Consider the following 18,709-nt stretch of genomic DNA (forward strand, 5'->3'; position numbering starts at 1 on the left):
GAGAAACTAATCCAAGATAAACTGTGACACTGTGCCTGGATGATAGGATGAATGAAGCAGTCACCATTCGTGTGCAAAAAAAATCACTACAGAGTGAGCGCTTCTTGTGCATCATCCGTAGATGAGTTGTGAGTTGCACATTCTCTGCTTTGCCATTCATTCTCTTTAGAGAATTGCTCTCTTACACTGCACCCTAATAACCACATGATCTCAGCTGTAACTGCAGGCCATCTCTAACCAGGAATGAGATTGAACTTTGTATTCTTCTGGTTCTTTAAAAAAACAACAACATATTTTTTTAAAAAACGATTTCTTGACCAAGTGTTTTTTAGCTGTCAAATGCCATTCCTACGGTTCAGACCACCAAAAGTAAAACAACTCTTTTACAGTAGCATAGTTTGCTAATTCTTGTAACTATACAGTAGTTGTGCCTCACTGCTTGGGACTCCGCTACATTAGCCAAAAAACAGCGTTTTGAATGCGTTATAAACATGCAACACTAGATGGTGCTGAAGAGTAAAAAAAATTATGTGATTTTCCATAGCGTTTCTTTTTCTTTTGTTATGATGATTTGATTTCTGACTTATTTATAGCGTGCTTTTTCCCGAATGTGTAGATCCACCCTTAGATTCATCTGACTAACCATCTTTTGCTTTTGCTTTTAAACTTTCTAGTTCGAAGCCTATTTCCTCTCCCGTGATCCTCCAGTTTGGACATGCAGAAACCCTTCAACCTCTCCTTGCTCTCATGGGCTACTTCAAAGACGAAGAGCCTCTTAAAGCTAACAACTACCACAGGCAGATGCACCGGAAATTTCGTAGTGGCCGCATCGTCCCTTATGCCGCAAACCTGTTGTTTGTGCTTTATCACTGTGATCAAGCCACAACTCCAAAGGAAGAGTACAAGATCCAGATACTGCTCAACGAGAAGCTGCTGGAATTTCCACACACGGGAGAAACTGTTGCTTTGTACACCGACCTGAAAAACCACTATAATGAAGCCCTCCAAAATTGTCACTTTTCCGAAGTGTGCGACATGCCAAAAAATACCACTGAAGGTGATCTGTATGTAAAGGGGACAAAGTAGAGGAAGAGTTTTTGTGTGTGGAAGTGTTTGATAAAACGTAGCTCTTTTGCTTATGCTACTTTTTAGGAAGATGTACCATCACACTTTTAAAAAAGAACTTCATAAACTGGTTTCTGAAATTCAAAAACAAAGATATAGGACATCTCAAAACATTCAAACAAACTTCTGAAGCTCTTTCTGGAAAAAAACTGCCTTTTTTAGGATCAGGAATGATCTAGGTGTAACCACATGGTATTTGGCATGCAGTTTACTTCATAGGTATGCCAGTTATTTAATGTGAGTAGTTTGGAAGTTATTGTGGATCTCAATTGCTGCTTCACTGGAATATTCACTTGTGAATACAGCCTCTTATGTACAAACATCTCCTAAGTACAAACATCTCTTATATAAGATTCCAGGTGGTTTTCATGGTTATGTTTTACAAAAATAATTGGTTTTTGCCAAGTATTTTGGAGACCTTGCATAAAAGGTTGCATCTAGTTAAGTTATACTCAAAATAGTCCACTGAAATAATGGACTTTACTAATTACTGATTTTAATGGGTCTGCTCTGAATATGACCTAATTGCGCACAACCCCCAAATTGTAAAGCAATAGGAGAATACCAGTACTGCTCTATTTTCATAATTCAGTCTTTTCTGTGTTTTGTTTTGGTAGCTTTTGCCCAGCAATAATGTGGTTCTGTGGCTGCAAAAAGAGGAGTGGTACGTTTGCCATTTGGGCAGACGCCAATCTGTGATGGGCATTCATGTAGTCTATAATAATAACATTGAAGAGAAGGGGGTCACTGCTTTGAGTTCAGCTTCAAAAAGAACAAAAATAGCCAGCTAGAGAGAGCACAGTCATACCTTGGAAGTCGAACGGATTCCATTCTGGGAGTCCGTTCGACTTCCAAAATATTCGGAAACCAAAGCATGGCTTCTGATTGGCTGCAGGAAGCTCATGCAGCCAATCAGAATCCCGCCGGACGTTCGGCTTTCAAAAATAGTTCACAAACCAGAACAGTCACTTCCAGGTTTGCGGCGTTCGGGAGCCAAAGCATTCAAGAACTTAGCTGTTCAGAAACCAAGGTACAACTGAAGTGCATAGTGCACATTTTAAAGAGGAAATCCATGATGCTTTAATATGGCTTCCCCCTTTAAATCCATTCTTGGGTGTGGTTTCCATATGTAAACTGTAAAGAGACTTCTTTTCCCAACTAAATATATTCAATCATGCATTGAAGCAGGAATTAGGTTTTTCAGAATTGAAAATAGTAGTATCACCTCAGTCTTGGCTTTTTTTGGTCTGTTTCTCTATAGCTTTTTTTCATTCCTATGAACCATTCCTTGAAACTGGAGTGTTGTTTTTTTAGTGGGGCACTATCTTGGATACAGTATTGCTAAACACTTTGAAGATTCTGTTTTTGTTTTTTACCAAGAGTTGCTGCTAAAAAACCCATGCTTTTAAGAAAAATAATAAAGAACAAATATCCACAAAAGGCTCCATCATGGTTATACAGTGTGCAGCGTATCTGTGTGTTAAATTGCTGGTCTATAACATGAGATGTCATACAGCACCATTTTGAAGGGAGCTCTTTCTAAAGAGAAGGTTTTACTGACAATTTTGGGGGGTGGGGTGGGGAGGGGAGGTTCTTAATGGGGAGTGTCAGGTGAACAAACCTGTAAGGATAGGTCTGTTGACATTGAAGTCCCGTCTGTCCAATTCCACAGGATAAACGAAATGTAGCATATTGCATGATAAAGCTGCTTTCATACTGGATGAATATAAGTATTTGTGAGCAGTGTGGTTGCTAAGGTGTGTGCTTACAGTGGAGCCTTTTGTGTACCTATAATTCAGTTTACGGTTTCAAACTTCTCCTGCATATCATATAATGGTTTGGTTGCTGTATAACAAAAGAGGGGAAACTTCATGAGAGTACAAGCTGTTTAAACACCTCAGATGTCGTCAGATAGCTAAATCACGCCATTCCCCCCAAAAAAAATTAAAGAAAAAAGTAACTATTGGACTGATTTGTCTCATTTGTTAAATGCAGGATAGATGTTTAGGCTTAAGGCACAAAATGCACCATACAGACCTAAAATGTGGGGAGTAGTCATTTCAAGTGGAAGAAGAGCAAACTAGAGAGGCTAGTGAACGTTTCTCAGCCAGCTGCTTTTCCCCCCCTGTCTGGGCTTGGAGACTGGAAATGAGCTCAGATTCGGGAAGGTGTTGTGGTGACAGGGCTGGGAAAGGGTTTAGCACCTCCCATTGCAGCCTCTGCCTCTCTGCTTGAAGTTGTATTCTATACATATATACCTGTATGTGCATACACATATACACGCACAATTTTATACCTGTTCAGCAACCCATGTCCTAAGATCAACAGAAAGTGATGAGTCATCAAAAGGAAGTGATGAGTCATAGAACAGGGCTATGTAGATAAAAGGTGGAATAATGAAGAGATGCAAAAAATGCATGCAATTCCCGATGAATAACTCTACCAACTAGAGGCATCATGCAGCTTTCCTTTCTACTTGTGGCAGGGCGAGGAGATGGAAGAACTATATATTTCATTACTTGAAAACTAGGGTGAAAGAATGGCGCCCGTTTCTGTACGTTAAATAAAACAATTTAATTATTGTTCTGTACTTTCAGGTTGGCAGTCAGCCTGACCTACCTCACAGGGTCGTTTTGTGGGGATTATATGAGGAGGGGGGGAACAGTTTATGCTACTTTGTGCTCCTTGGAGAATAAAGCTGAAGTATATAAACAATAATACTAAGGGAGCTCCATTCACTGCAGTGGGGCCAGCAAGTTTGCTATTTGAAGAAATAATGACTCGTACCTGATGCCCTACTTAAATGTGGTATGAGGTTATGGTAGCACACCTGCTTTCTAAATTGCCACTCCTAAGCGCTTGTTAAAATAGTGATTTGAGCGGCTACTTTTAAAGCATTGAAGATAAAACAGGGACATAATTTGCAATCAATTAAAAATGTTTGCAGAAGGTGGGGAAATGTGTTTTAGTGCAGAAACAGTCTTTGGCTTCTGTAATTTACAAAGTGGGTCAAATGCTTCTGTCCTTGAGCTTTAAGCTGGCAGCCCTTGGGTCTTTCATTCAGCTGTTCATTGGTAGTCCTAGCATGGGTCATAACACTTAAGATATCGCCATATTTTAAGACTACAGTGGTACCTCGGAAGTTGAACGGAATCAGTTCGACTTCCAAAATGTTTGGAAACCAAGGCATGGCTTCCTATTGGCTGCAGGAAGCAGCATTGGATGTTTGGGTTCCAAAGAACGTTAGTGAATTGGATCACTCACTTCCGGGTTTGCGGTGCTTGGGAGCCAAGTCGCAAGCGTTCATCAACCAAGGTACGACTGTATAATGTTAAATGTAGTCAAATGTCCAGGAAAATGCAGTTTCATGTTTACAGAGCAGCTTTGCAATGGTGCCCCAAAATAGTTACTACCTACAAAGTAACAATTGCATTGTATTTGCCTTATGTAAGCTTTTTCTTTTTTCTTTTTTATAAAATTTTTATTGGTTTTACAAAATTTTTAAAACAATACAAACATATAAAAAGACATACAAACACGTATAGTTTCATAACCTTTTTTTCATAAACCTTGTTTCTCAGACTCCCCCATACCTCCCCTTTCTGCATCCCAATGTCCAAAAATTTTTTAGCAACTTCTAAATATTTCTGTGAAGCCTCTGTCCTCTTAATCTTTCTTTCAGTCTAATCTTATGTCACTGTAACCCTTTCTATGTAAGCTTTTTCTTCTTGGCAGCAAGCCATTAGTCCTCAACAACTTTCAATGAAGTGATGACAAGTGGATTAAAAAGTATTGTTTACATTGCTTCAAAGAAATTAAAACTCCCTGCAACTAAGTTTTGTTTTTTTTTAAGGTAAAACTATCTTCTTGAATGGTTACACAATTTACCCATATGAGTTTTCTATCTTCCTGCTGATCAGGAAGCTGACACAGCAGAATTGACAACACGGATCATTTGTTAGAGCAGGGATGGAGGAGGGAGAGAGAGAGACAGAAAAAGGTTCAGACTTAAATTGTTCTGTGTACAGTCCAAACCCAATAATGGTAATACACTGCAATGCACAGTTTGGGATACAGAGAAATAAGAGCATAGAGAAATTAAGCAGACAGATGGAGGTGCTAAGAGTCACATTGATGGCTCACTGGAAAGAAATTTCCTTCTTACAAGGCAGTCAGTTTTTACACACATGCAAAAATATCTTAGCAATCCATCGCCCTTCACAAACACCCTTCTTAAGAAACAAAATGACAAAATGGGACTTTTTTAGTGGCTCCCTAATTGTGGCTCCATCCCTGCTCTGGAAAAATTTCCTGCGTTTTCAACCATAGGATGAATTCTGGCATCATGCAAATATTTTGGTGAGTCATAACGTGGGTAAATTTATTACAAATTTTATAAAGAATTCTACTTGCACTTATACTACCTTGTCATGAGGAGACAATGCAATGCTTGCTCACATAAACATTCTCGGCTGCTCACTTTCATTTGCTGTTCACATATTGCAGCATCTGTAAATGAATCTCATTTGGGGTAGCTAGTGCCGGTACTTGGAATAAGATTTGCCTAATAGAAGATCTGTATGATCTTTGGGTGTATTCCCAATCTTGGACTAAAAGCAAGGCAAACAGTTGCCTGACTTCTTGAAGACTGGCCTTAGACTGCAGCAGCAATCTGTATGTTTAAAAATGCAAGAGTAAACATGTTGATGCAAAGCCAGTCCTCTTCATCTCCATAGGCCTTGCATGCATGCTTAGACTTAGAGGACCTGAGTGACATGTAACCTTTTGAAACAGGCAATACTGATTATTTGCATGTTGTGGCAAAGATATTTCTAATCAGGCAAATGGAGGGAAAGGGAAGTAGAGGGCTGTCTAGCTGCAGCAGCAACAAAGGTATTTAAGCCTGTATAACCAGCTTTGCAGTCGGTTGGGTTTTTTGCTTGTTTGTTCTTTGCAGCTCTTAGGAGGGAAGAGGTGTGGGTTTGTTTCCGTAGTGAAAAGCCACAGCTTCTCCATGGAAAGCTTTATGACTCCTTTTTCAGCCTCTCTTCACCACACCCTCCCTCCCATTGATGAAGAAGTCCCAAGTGAAGGTGGAATAATGCACACACATAAAAGCAAGTTGCATACGTGTTAATACATCACGTGAACAGAGGCTATTGCGCACACAGCGTTATAGATTTTAGGACCTTCCTAAAACATTAATTAGTAGCAGGCTTGTGTCTGGCATTGCTTGGAAGTCCTAAGAAAAAAAGAAAGATCAGTACAATTTTGAAAGTGTTCAGTCCACCATCTTGATTCAACATGGAATCCAATTGTATCCAAACAGGTAAAAACCCTGCTCCTCGATCTCAGGAACCATCACATAAAAAAAATGATTATGATATCTTAAGAGGTGTCCAAGTGCACAGTGGACCAATGAACAATTTCCCAGAATAGATACTAGATATAGCTGAATTTAGGGACACAGGTGGCGCTGTGGGTTAAACCACAGAGCCTAGGACTTGCCGATCAGAAGGTCAGCAGTTCGAATCCCCGTGACGGGGTGAGCTCCCGTTGCTCGGTCCCTGCTCCTACCAACCTAGCAGTTCGAAAGCATGTCAAAGTGCAAGTAGATAAATAGCTACCGCTCCAGCGGGAAGGTAAACGGCGTTTCCGTGCGCTGCTCTGGTTCGCCAGAAGCAGCTTAGTCATGCTGGCCACATGACCCAAAAGCTGTACGCCGGCTACCCCGGCCGATAAAGCGAGATGAGCGCCGCAACCCCAGAGTAGGTCACGACTGGACCTAATGGTCAGGGGTCCCTTTACCTATAGCTGAATTAAAAGCTTTGAATTGATCTTACTCCCATCTTCTTGGAGTAGAGTTCCCCTAATACCTATATACACAATGTTTTTACCAGCAATAACAACAAAAGAGAGAACAGGGCGATAGTATCTCTTCCATATGATAGTCTTCTGTGAATGGTATAGTATGCTTATGCATATAAATCATTGTGGGAAGTCACGCTTTTTATCATCATCTGAGCATTTGGGATTGGTTTCTATCTGTCTCAATAGACAATGGAGTGTGCCTCCAGGGGTGAAGTCAAACTGGTGCGTTAGCAGCTCTGAAGTGATCTCTCCAGGGCGCAAGCCTGGGCATTGTGTATGGAGGTCCTGGGCTGTCCAGATGACAAGACCCCACCTCTTGGCCTCACTGATGTGGCCCAAAGGAAAGCAGAGCAATGTGTTGGGAACCAGCTTGGCTACAGGAGTTGCTGGAAGGAAGCGTTCAAGGTGCCATCCAACCATCTTAGGGACTCTGGATTTGTGTAGCGTTTACTCCTTAGTCATTTCTTCTCCCACAGATATCCCACTAGGCAGCGGAGGTTTAGGATCAGAGTTTTCCTTCTCCTTCTAGCTACCTTCAGAAGTGGTTGAACCCCATCTGCCACTCACTCCCCTCTACAATACAGCAATCATCTTCCTGACCAGTGGACCCACTATTGGTTTCGTCTGCTCAAGCTGTTGGAGACTGTCTTCACATGCAGGGGAAGTCCCAGACTCACTGAGGGATTGAGATCCACTGGCTATCCTCACCTGGTTTAGCCGGCCAGGTGATGCTCTTTCCAGGGTGTGGCTACTCTCCCATGCTAACAGCTTCTAGGAGCCACAGGTGAGAGCTGAGTGCAGAGTCGGGACCAAGGGGGGACAAACTACCCCAGAAAGAGCACATCATGTCTGCTACCAGAAGTACTACTCCACTCCTAGACCCCCATGCACCCCATCATCTGAACAACTGGCTGTGAATTTCAACATCACAGGTGCTTGGAAAGTAGTTCATGCAGAACTAATAGTATGATGATTTCATTTTTTGTAGTCATGTAAGGACATAGCTTTCCTAATGATTGGGCTCAAATGTGCGTGCCAATAACTCATGATGACTTGGCAACTTATGTTTCCCTGTAAATATTGAGTAATACTTTCAGCAATCTTTCTCTCCAATACCGGACTCTTTTTTAGCAGCTGAATGATGCTAAAATCACTCAAAATGCATCACAGGAAGTATAGCTTGCAGCGGGCAGCTTCTTATCCTTGTTATATGTCACAGATGAGAATAGAAACACATACAGTGTGTGTGTGTGTGTGTGTGTGTGTGTGTGTGTGTGTGTGTGTGTGTTGCTTCTCTTCTCACCACTCCAATGCTAGACCATTCCCTTCCATATAGTTGGAGATTCTCTTTCACCTCCTTGACAGTAATCTGACTATAGCTGTTTGCTTTATATAAAAAAAAGGAAAGCACAATATCACAATTGTTTCAGCTGTTCTTCCTATATAGCAGATGCGAGTCACACACCCCCATAAACATTTATTCTGTGTATACAGACATTTATTGAGGGGATGAGGTAGAAGGACATGACACTCACGTATGCATTTATTTGCATGCACACTGAAGTCAGATTGCAACACACACACACACACACCCTCCAAACTGTAACTTCTAGAGCAGAGCTGAGGGGCATTTTCAGCCCAAGGGCTGCATTCTCAGCTGGTAGAGCATGAGAGTCAAGGTCAAGGGTTCAAGCCCCATGTTGGGCCAAAGATTCCTAAATTGTAGGGGGTTGAGCTTGATGACCCTTCCAACTCTACAAATCTACAAAACCTTCTGAAGGTCACAGGTCAGTGTTGGGCAGGGCCAGGAGGAAAAGTAGGTGGAGCAAGATATGCTAATCTTACCTCCCTGCAGTGGCCTAATTGCTACACAAACTCACACTTCCCTCAGAGGCATTATTAGAGCTCAAGGGCACATTTTAATCCAACCCTGAGAGAAAATCCAGTGGAAAGGGTTGAAACCTAATAAGTTCTTGGGCAGCCTTCCCCAACCTTAGGGTGCTTTTGGACTCCTGTCATCTCAGACCATTGGTCATGGTGGCTGAGGGTGGTCATACTTCAACAACATCTGGGGACCCAAGGTTGTAGGACATGGGTGAATGCAGACAAGTTTTTTTAAAAGGCATTGTCATCTACCAATGGTAGCTGTTACCATGGTGTTGTTCCAGTGTGACAGGCATTGTGCCTGATCCAGCACGTCTACCAGTTACCGGTACTAGTGCGACGTATGTTGCGTATGCAGTGTATAATTGCATAATTAGAGTGACTTGTACATGAATGGAAGATTTGCCTTTTCTTAACTGTTCACTTTAGACTAATGCATAAAAGGCATATTTTCGAATGATAATGTTCCCTATGTGAGTTTCTGGCTTGTAGTGGGGTAAAGGTTTACACCTCCAGCTTGTTCCTTTAAGGCGGTGATCCCCTGCCGCACTGAAAACTCCCTTTGTCAACTTTTGGCCTGTTTACTCTCTCTCTCTCACACACGCAAAAATCTAACGCTCTGCAAAGGCTGTTTGTTCTGAACAGCCCCACTGGAATCAAGTGTGTACTACCTGCCCGCGAACTGTCTCGCCGGAGTGGTGCATGCTCTAGTTATCTCACACTTGGACTACTGCAACGCGCTCTACGTGGGGCTACCTTTGAAGGTGACCCGGAAACTGCAATTAATCCAGAATGCGGCAGCTAGACTAGTGACTGGGACCACATAACACCGGTTCTGAGAGATCTGCATTGGCTCCCAGTACGTTTCCAAGCACGATTCAAAGTGTTGGTGCTGACCTTTAAAGCCCTAAACGGCCTCGGTCCAGTATACCTGAAGGAGCGTCTCCACCCCCATCGTTCAGTCCGGACACTGAGATCTAGCGCCGAGGGCCTTCTGGCGGTTCCCTCATTGCGAGAAGTGAGGCTACAGGGAATCAGACAGAGGGCCTTCTCGGTAGTGGCACCCGCCCTGTGGAACGCCCTCCCATCAGATGTCAAAGAGATAAATAATTACCTGACATTCAGAAGACATCTTAAGGCAGCCCTGTTCAGGGAAGTTTTTAATATGTAACGCTGTACTGTTTTTAACACTGATTGGGAGCCGCCCAGAGTGGCTGGGGAAACTCAGCCAGATGGGCGGGGTATAAATAATAAATTATAATTATTATTATTATTATTATTATTATTATTATTATTATTATTATTATTTATTATTATTATAGCTGTAGTTTTCCAGGTAATATAGCGTGGAAGAACCAGCCTCCCAACGCTGGCATTGTTGTGGCTGACCTGACCAGGATAGAGATGGGTCGGAGAAGGGCTATGTGAATGCCCAGTGGAGCCAATCCAGTATTCACATAGCCCAGTTCTACTCCCATGCAAGAAAGTAGCAGAGGTGGCTCTGGTGTCAAGAGAGTGGCTCCACTCCACAGCTTGTACCACTATGGCACTGTAGAGCTCTACATTCCGCTTATCCTCATGCATCTACTAATAATGAGTTCAGGAGGCTCCCGTTTAAAAATGTCCCTTCACAAAGCATTTTGGGTCTATGTTCTAAAAACAATTTCATCTTAGCTGAGCCTCAGATACTGGATTAGAAGAGGGGTGCTTTATTAGTGTGCTCCTACACGGGTGGCGCTGTGGGTTAAACCACAGAGCCTAGGACTTTGCTGGTCAGAAGGTTGGCAGTTTGAATCCCCGTGACGGGGTGAGCTCCCATTGTTCGGTCCCAGCTCCTGCCCATCTAGCAGTTTGAAAGCACATTAAAGTGCAAGTAGATAAATAGGTACCACTTTGGCGGGAAGGTAAACGGCGTTTCCGTGCGCTGCTCTGGTTTGCCAGAAGCAGCTTAGTCATGCTGGCCACATGACCTGGAAGCTGTACGCCAGCTCCCTCGGCCAATAAAGCAAGATGAACACCACAACCCCAGAGTCTGTCACGACTGGACCTAATGGTCAGGGGTCCCTTTACCTTTACCTTTTACCAAACTATATGCAAAACTGAAATGATTCAGGTCTTCTTAGCTTCCTTTCCCTGATGGTGTCACCCAGAACTTGTTCCACACAAAAACCATTTCTAAATCACATTAGTTCCTTCTTGCATTACAGTCTCCTCCTCCAGTCTTACTGTCATCCGATGATTTTTTTTTTTATTTTTAAAGGTGGTGGTACTGCGTACCCTTGAGTACCCCCCCCCCCAAAAAAAGCACTGTGTCATCATTTTCTGTGATAAACTGCCCATGGCCTTCACTTTGTCTCTTGGACTCCTCCCTTATGTTATTTGGTTCCTTCTCCCTTTCAGCCAGTTTTGCCTTGCCCTGTCTCCAGGAACACCCCACACATTGAAGTTACCTCTCTCCCCCCCTTTTCTTTTAGATTCCTCATGAAAACACACCTTTTCCAAGAAGCCTATAAACAAAATGCTCACATTACAGTAGCAAGACACATTACTTCAACTCATCAGTGCATAAAATTAACGTTGCTGTTGCATTTTAGGTTTTTTTTGGGGGGGGGTCCTTGTTTGCTTGTTACTGGTGTTGTGTGATCAACCTGCAACCAATAAAACTGCATGAGGTGGGATACTCCTTAATTAATTGTGCGTACTTTTATGTGGGAGGAAGAGGAACACCTCAGGGTCTACTTCTGAGTAAATGTGCACAGGATCGGTCTGCTTAGTAATAATTAATTTGAAGACTAACACAGCTGTTGGGAAACTAGTAATTCCCATTTCTGAACACTTGCCAGAGGCAAGATTAGTTTCGCATTTGTTTGAAATCCAACACATCTTTGTGTTAGCAAAAGCTTCAAATGCATTCCTCTTTGTTGCTTGAGGTCAATGTGGAGGCAAGAAGGAATCAAAATCTTCTCAACTAGATCGTTTTTCAACTGCTTGAGACCTCTACACAGTAATGCCCCTGCCTTTTTAATCCTTTGGCAAAAGGATTTATTCTGAGGCTGTGTATATGTTACCGCTTACTCTGGCTCCAGAGCGCTCCCACCTCTGCTGTTTTGAAGAAGACATTAGCTGCAATGCATAGGTGTTGTGTAATTTCTTGAGAAATGGCCCCATCTGTTGCTCTTTTGCTCTTACCATCTTCCATCCAATTGGCAAACGGAAGCCATGGTTAGAATGAAGTGGTGTGTACATTTCAGGAAGCTGTTGCACATGCAACAGGTGACAGCGCATGCAGATGACAGCTTCGATGAATTGGAATTTGGCACTGGGGAATGAATCAGGTAATGGGCACCAGGTGAAGACATCCATGCCTCCCTCTCTAGTGTGAAGAGCAACATAAAAAGTGACTTGAAACGCTGGGGTGGTGGGGTGGGGGTGGGGGATAGTGGCAGGAATGACCTCACTGCTTTTTGAGCTGCTGGTGTGTACATAGCCTGAGTTTAGATGTGAGTGGCAAATAGCTGAATCAGCCATTTACACAACTCTGTTCAGAGTCCTGACAAAAAAACAAAACTGTGAGCAAATAACTACCTGCAGAAAATGTACCTTGATCAGGCTGTGAACTTTGTGTGATGTTAGATAACTAGCTTAAGGGTAACTACGAAAAAGGGATAATGGGAATTATCTGAAACTGAGCTCCCTCCGTTCTGTTTAACTGAATCCCTGCAAATTATCTTGCTGGTTTTGAGTGCTTCTAGGTGAAGATTCCCCCCCCCCCCAAGATCTCAAGCATACTTTATGAACACACCCAATACTTGCCAAGATTAGCAGAGTCAAAATAACAGCCACGATCCAAAAGAGGAATTGCACAGGGCTTGTTGCATAACAGACACACATTCATAGAACTTTTGTACTGCTTCTCCGCCCCTCTCTATTCAGAGAACTTCTTGCCAAACATCTTAGCTGTGTGAAAGCTTGCTGTTTTCTGAGCTTCATTAACTAGGGGGAAACATTAACACTGATGCAAAATCAAAGCCAAAAGATATACCGTATTAACTTTGCAATCCGATGCAATGTTCACACGGCAGCAAGTCTCATTTTGTTGACGATTTACAGATAGGTAGCCGTGTTGGTCTGCCATAGTCAAAATAAAAAATTCCTTCTAGTAGCACCTTAAAGACCAACTAAGTTAGTTCTTGGTATGAGCTTTCGTGAAGTGTGCATGCACACGAAAGCTCATACCAAGAACTAACTTAGTTGGTCTTTAAGGTGCTACTAGAAGGAATTTTTTATTTTCATTTTGTTGAAAAGGGCTTTCTCCCTAGTTAGTATGTTTATACTGAAGGCTAAGCCAGATAAATTCTAGATATTTTTTCTTCAGCATGTGCTGTGTGAATAATATTTCTTTTTGTTCCACTTCTGCTTAACATGATTCATCTAGAGCACAGAGAAAGAGAGAGGTTAAAGACGGCAATGAAATGTAATCTACCAGCACTGTGCAACCACAACATTTTATTATAATTTGAGCAACAGAAAGCCTCATACATTTTTCAAGCAAAGCTAGAACAAACATATGCTAGGACACCATATCTTGAAATGGTGTGGGTGTACTTTTAAATTAATCACTGGGTCATTTCCAGATAAGATTCCTCAAAAGCACAAAGACAGATTTTGAGTGCCATACAAAATGTTACACCCAGAATACAATGATAGTTTCACAAAACCATTGGCCCAAGACAGCGATTACATTTGATGTATGTAGGCCTGGTCTTTCACTTTGACTCTCTTTTGGGGTGGGGGTGCAGAATTGCATATCCCTTCTCACACTATGTCTCTGGGGCTTCTCTCCATCTCCATTCATCCTTCATTCTCCAACTTGGTGCCCTCCAGGTATTTTAGTGAATGACAAATATCACTCATTGGCCATTCTGGCTGGCATCGATGAGAACTGTAATGTGAAACATCTAAAAGGGCACCAGGTTAAGGAAGGCTGGTGTTATGTACTGAGTTGAATAGGATCCAAACTGAAGCAGTCTGATTGGTCCTAGAACAATAGGATCCAAATTGCAGCAGTCTGATTGGTCCTAGAACAATAGGATTCAGAATGCAGCAGTCTGATTGGTCCTAGAACAATGCAGCAGTATGATTGGTTGTCAGGAACCACCCAATCATGCTCCAGATATAAGTGAATCCACAACCTGATTGGCTTACAGTAGAATTCCAGAATTAGCCAATCATGTGCAGCCCATTGTGTAAATAATGTATATAAAGCAGATACTTTGAGGGGACATTCATTCATTCCTCCTCACCACTATGAGCTGAATAAAGAGCATGAAATCACTTTGCGACTCTGAGTATATTTCAGCTAGTTTAGAATCTAAAGTTTTAGGGCAGGGGTAGCCAGTGTAGTGCTGCAGAGCAACATAGGAAGTGACATTATACTGTGCTGACACTGACTGGCAGCAGCTTTCTGGGATTTCAGAAAGTGGCATTCCCAGCCCTGCCTTCAGTTGCTGCTGATTAAACCTGAGACCTTCTGCCATTGATCTACTGCCCTTTCCCACAGCTGATGTGGAATAATAATAATAATAATAATAATAATAATAATAATAGTACTTTATTTATACCCTGCCCTTCCCAGATTAAAAACTGGGCTCAGGGTGGCTCAGGGCGGCTAACAGCAAATATAAAACATTGATTATTGTAGTCCAATAACATCTGGAGGGTGTTGGTTACTCCTGTTTCAGAGCCAAAGACTGGATGAAGGGGTGTGGTACCAAAGCAGTGGAGTTAAGCCACAGCTGATGGTTATCTCTGTTAATATATTTGGCTGGTATTACAAGAGAAGAGGTTTCTGGCAAGACTACTCCATTGATTATGTTGTGTCATCATCCTAAATGTTTACTGAACTACATTCCAGAATTCATGTAGGACCCACTTAAGGTCTACCTGGCCAGTCCTTATTGCTGTTGGGGTGGCTGAATGTGCTGAAACAGCACACCTGAAGCCCAAAGTAGCTCCAGGCCACACAAGAACTTAGGAACTGTTCTTACCTATACTCCATTGAAGTGTTTCCCTTGAACAAGTCTTGCGCTTTCCCTATAAGAAGTAAACAAAGGTAAAGGCCAGCCACTATGAAGTACTTCTCCAGGACGGGTAAATGGTCCCATTTAACATTGTAAGAAGGGGCTGGATGAGATCATCTGAAGGCTGAAGGTCTATTTTTCATTTTCAGTCGACCTGGAATCTTTTTCTCCACTGTGGATCTTTGCTTGGGGAGGGATATTAACGGGCTAGATGTGGGTGAATAGACAAAGTCGAACATTGGTAAAATACAATGTTGTGGTGCTGGGTGTTACCCTGGTTAGTTTAGCTGGGAGAGTGTTTGAGATCAGCAGATCATTCCCTACTACAGCAGACTTGCCAACAAATATAACATTTTCCGAACATTTCACTTTGGGATTTTTGAAATATTAAAAAAGAGCAATAAATGTCAACAAATTTCTGACATCACAATGTATGTATGTTTCCATAAATGCCAAAAACATAATTCTTCAGCTTTTAGGAGGATGTATCTGTGCACATTGCAGCACATTTAAAACACATACTAAAAAAAAAAAAAAAGAATATTGGGAACTGTAGTTCGTCAAAGGTGCTGGAACTGTAGCTTTGTAAGGGGCAAACTAGTATCATTTTAAAATATTGGTGATAAATGGCAGTTGATGATGTGAGCGAGGTAACAAAACTCACACTAAAGGTTACATTTTTCAGGCTCCCCTTTGTGCCACAACAACATAATCCTGTCTACATACAAGAGGAGTGCAATTAACAGTGATGCAAGCATTGCGTGAGAAATCTCTACCTACAAATGTGCAGTATATCATAAACCTGTGTTTGATGAGGTCGTGACCACCTGACATCTCCCAGGTCATGCAAGATATTTGTGCAATCCTTTGCACAGGCATTCTTACTTGTTCAGAAGAATTATTATGCTGCCTGGGGCTTCATAGCAGCTTTTGCCCCAGTTCTTCCCATAGCCTCAGAGTAAGCTACTGAAATCGATTCAGTGTTGCAGAACATGGGTACCATTAAGCAAACATTTGGGCTGCCTAACTAACACTCGTTTAAATTGGTTGGTGTTAAGCAGCTTGTGGACACGACTGCAACCTTTTAAAAAATGTCAATTCTAATTAACAATTGTGGCACATTGCCAAATGCCCGACCCTGCAGCGCTCTCCAAGCATCATTACCAGCCCCACAGATTCTAAGACAGGAATGACCGCTCCCCACATCAAATGGGGGGCACCTTTTGCGTGGTCGCGTGCAGCCCCCCGGATCCTATGCGGCTCCCAGCCATATAGCCTGGCTTCGCCCTTCCCAGGCTGGATATCTGGAGGTCTCCATCTACCTCAAACAGTTACCCAATCCCACCTGGGTAGGCGTTGCCAGGGGACCGGGCCAGGTAGGGGGAGGGACCGCCATACTCACACAATAGAGGGTGGATCTTACCTGGGAATCATCAGTTGGCTCCAGAGCTTCTCCCACCCTGCCCTCCCTCAGTTAAGCCTTCCTTTGCAGGTTAATCTCTTTTCCACAGGTACGCGGGCGCTGCTACATCATGGTGTCTGTTGAAGGGCCGGAAAGGAATTTTCCTGCAGTGGCAGGTTTTGCCTTCCCCATAGCAAAACGTCACAACTTTGGCGGTTTCAGGCATTGGGCGGAATCCTTTAGTCTATCTTCCCTTAATGGGGGGGGGTGAAGCAGTGACCCATGCTCCCCCTGCAGCGGCGATCCCAGGGTTCCCTGTTAAAGGGGTTGTTTTGAGGGGAGGCATTGGCCATACGCCAATTGGATGTCGTTGCTCTTCCCTGCAATGGCGGCGAAACGGGGGGCGGGCTCTCTGCTTGAACATATGTTCTCTAGAGCCAGCCCAATAACCCTGATGTTCCCCAGATCCCCAGCCAGGGACTGGGAGGGATAAACACCCAGTGCCTAAGCCAAGGTCTCTCTACATCTGAAACTTTAATAAAGCTGTGGCCAATTTTAATCCCATAGCACGTTGTCTTGAGTCGTTATTCCACTCAGGAGTCGCCTGGGGCTGGGGGGACTCCGCCTGCCCACGCAATCCCCTCCCTTTGCTGCCCCACTCTGTCCAGCAGGACTAGCACACCCCACCTTAAGGGTGGATCCAACATATGTGGCTTAAGAGTTCTTCATCCTCCTCAACAGCCTGCCCAGTCGTCTGTGCTCCTTCTGCAAGTTCAGGAGGCAGAGCTGAGGCCTGCGGTTTCCCATCTCCTGGACTGCCTGGGCTGCCAGTTAATGTTTTACGGTATGGCCTGTGGGACACAAAGAGAGGAGAGAGGCACTTATAGAAAAGGCAGTGAAGAAACTGTCAACCCCTCACCCCTGCAACTTATTAATTTTTGCCCACGTATACCAACAAGTTCATCCCTTCCAGGTATATGTGGGTCCTCTTTTCCACTTATAGAGAGGGTGCAGGAGGATGTACAGAAGCTATTTTACTGTGTGTAGGTAAACTGTACTTGAATTGCTCCATCCACTTTTGCTTCAGGCCCTACCCGCCTCTGATATGTGGTCCTCAGGCTGTAAAATTCATCCTGCCCCAGCCAGCTTATTTCAAGAGCAAACTGTACTACTTTTCCTGCCAATCTGTTCAACCTGGGAAGCACTGCAACAAATGGTGTGTGTGTGTGTGTGTGTGTGTGTGTTAGGCCTGTCACTCTCCTCCAGTTACCGTATTCTCCCATGAAAGGCAGCCTCAGGCACTTTGACTGGTGTCCTTGATTCCTTCCATCTACAGGTTTCTGGAGCCTTGCAACCTCTTAAGCAATATCCCCGCTTTTCTAGCTGCAGTCCCTACTGGCTGGGCAAGCAACAAATCTAGCATGAATGAGCAACCATTCCACAAAACTCCACAAAAGTTAAAATCCCATGAGTTGCTATGGATGTTCAGCATCAGACTAGGGGGGGAAACAAACCTCTTTAAAGATGAGTGCAGTACTCTGTTTCCTTTGGGCAGACACAAGGGTATTTCAACACCTCATCAAAACAGGAGTGTATTTTACATGCTTAACTTAATACACATTTGTTTGTTTTTTAAAAAAGCTTCTGTTATTTTTTCCTAAAACCTATTATGCAAGGACAAACTTCACAAGCATTTGACCTGTAACCTGCAGTATTGATACTGGCTCCATTGCATGGCTGTTGTGAAACTCTCTCTTGCTCTCTCCCAACCTCCAAAACAGCAATATGGGAATAATGTATTATATTTACCCTGGCATTTCATTGGCAGGATTATTTCAAAATGTTTTTTCTCATGGAATATGACAATAGAGTAGTAAATCCTATCTTTGCTGATACTTTTGCACAGCAGTAGGCATGCTGCTGCCCAGCCACTACTAAGATGTTGGTGTTCTCCACTAATTTCCATGGGTAGCACTCACTTCCATCCTTGGGGAGGTTGAATCGCTTCCAATAAAAACCTGGAAACTCCCCCTCCAGACAGTGAGATGGATCTCTGTTTCATTTTGTGGAGACTGTGTTCACACTCCCATTTACTGTGCACTCACTGTGGGTTTATCCACACTTCCTCTTGACCCACTGCTTCCCCCCAATCCTGGGGGAAACCGCTCTTAAGCACTCAGTCGGAACAAACATCAATTTGGGTTTTCCTCTTCATGCAGACCTTTGACTTGTTTGAGGTGTGAGTTTGTTTTTATTGCATTATGTTCCCTGGTGATAACTGGTATTTATTAGCTGCTGTTTCACCCCTGTTTTGCCCTCTTCTGGGTCCAAAATGACCCACGAGTCA

At 43.1% G+C, this 18,709-nt stretch overlaps 1 protein-coding gene and 1 long non-coding RNA gene across 2 annotated transcripts in view; one reads left to right on the forward strand and one right to left on the reverse strand.

Moving 5' to 3' along the window:
* MINPP1 (multiple inositol-polyphosphate phosphatase 1) overlaps positions 1-2,565 on the forward strand; it is an 18,863-nt gene extending 16,298 nt beyond the window's left edge. Inside the window, exon 5 of the mRNA XM_083503117.1 lies at positions 675-2,565. Within this exon, the coding sequence (XP_083359243.1) occupies positions 675-1,086 (412 nt within the window). The 3' untranslated portion in view covers positions 1,087-2,565. The remainder of the gene's footprint in view (positions 1-674) is intronic.
* The window catches only part of LOC310706896, a 25,572-nt gene extending 7,220 nt beyond the window's left edge, over positions 1-18,352 (reverse strand). The window contains exons 1-2 of the long non-coding RNA XR_014526232.1: positions 18,342-18,352; positions 16,384-16,499 (exon numbers count right to left, since the gene is read on the reverse strand). This is a non-coding gene — a long non-coding RNA (uncharacterized lncRNA). The remainder of the gene's footprint in view (positions 1-16,383; positions 16,500-18,341) is intronic.
* Positions 18,353-18,709: the final 357 nt, after the last annotated feature.

The sequence above is a fragment of the Podarcis liolepis genome (assembly GCF_965112155.1).
Source record: "Podarcis liolepis genome assembly, chromosome: 5".
In the NCBI taxonomy this organism is placed as follows: Eukaryota; Metazoa; Chordata; class Lepidosauria; order Squamata; family Lacertidae; genus Podarcis; species Podarcis liolepis.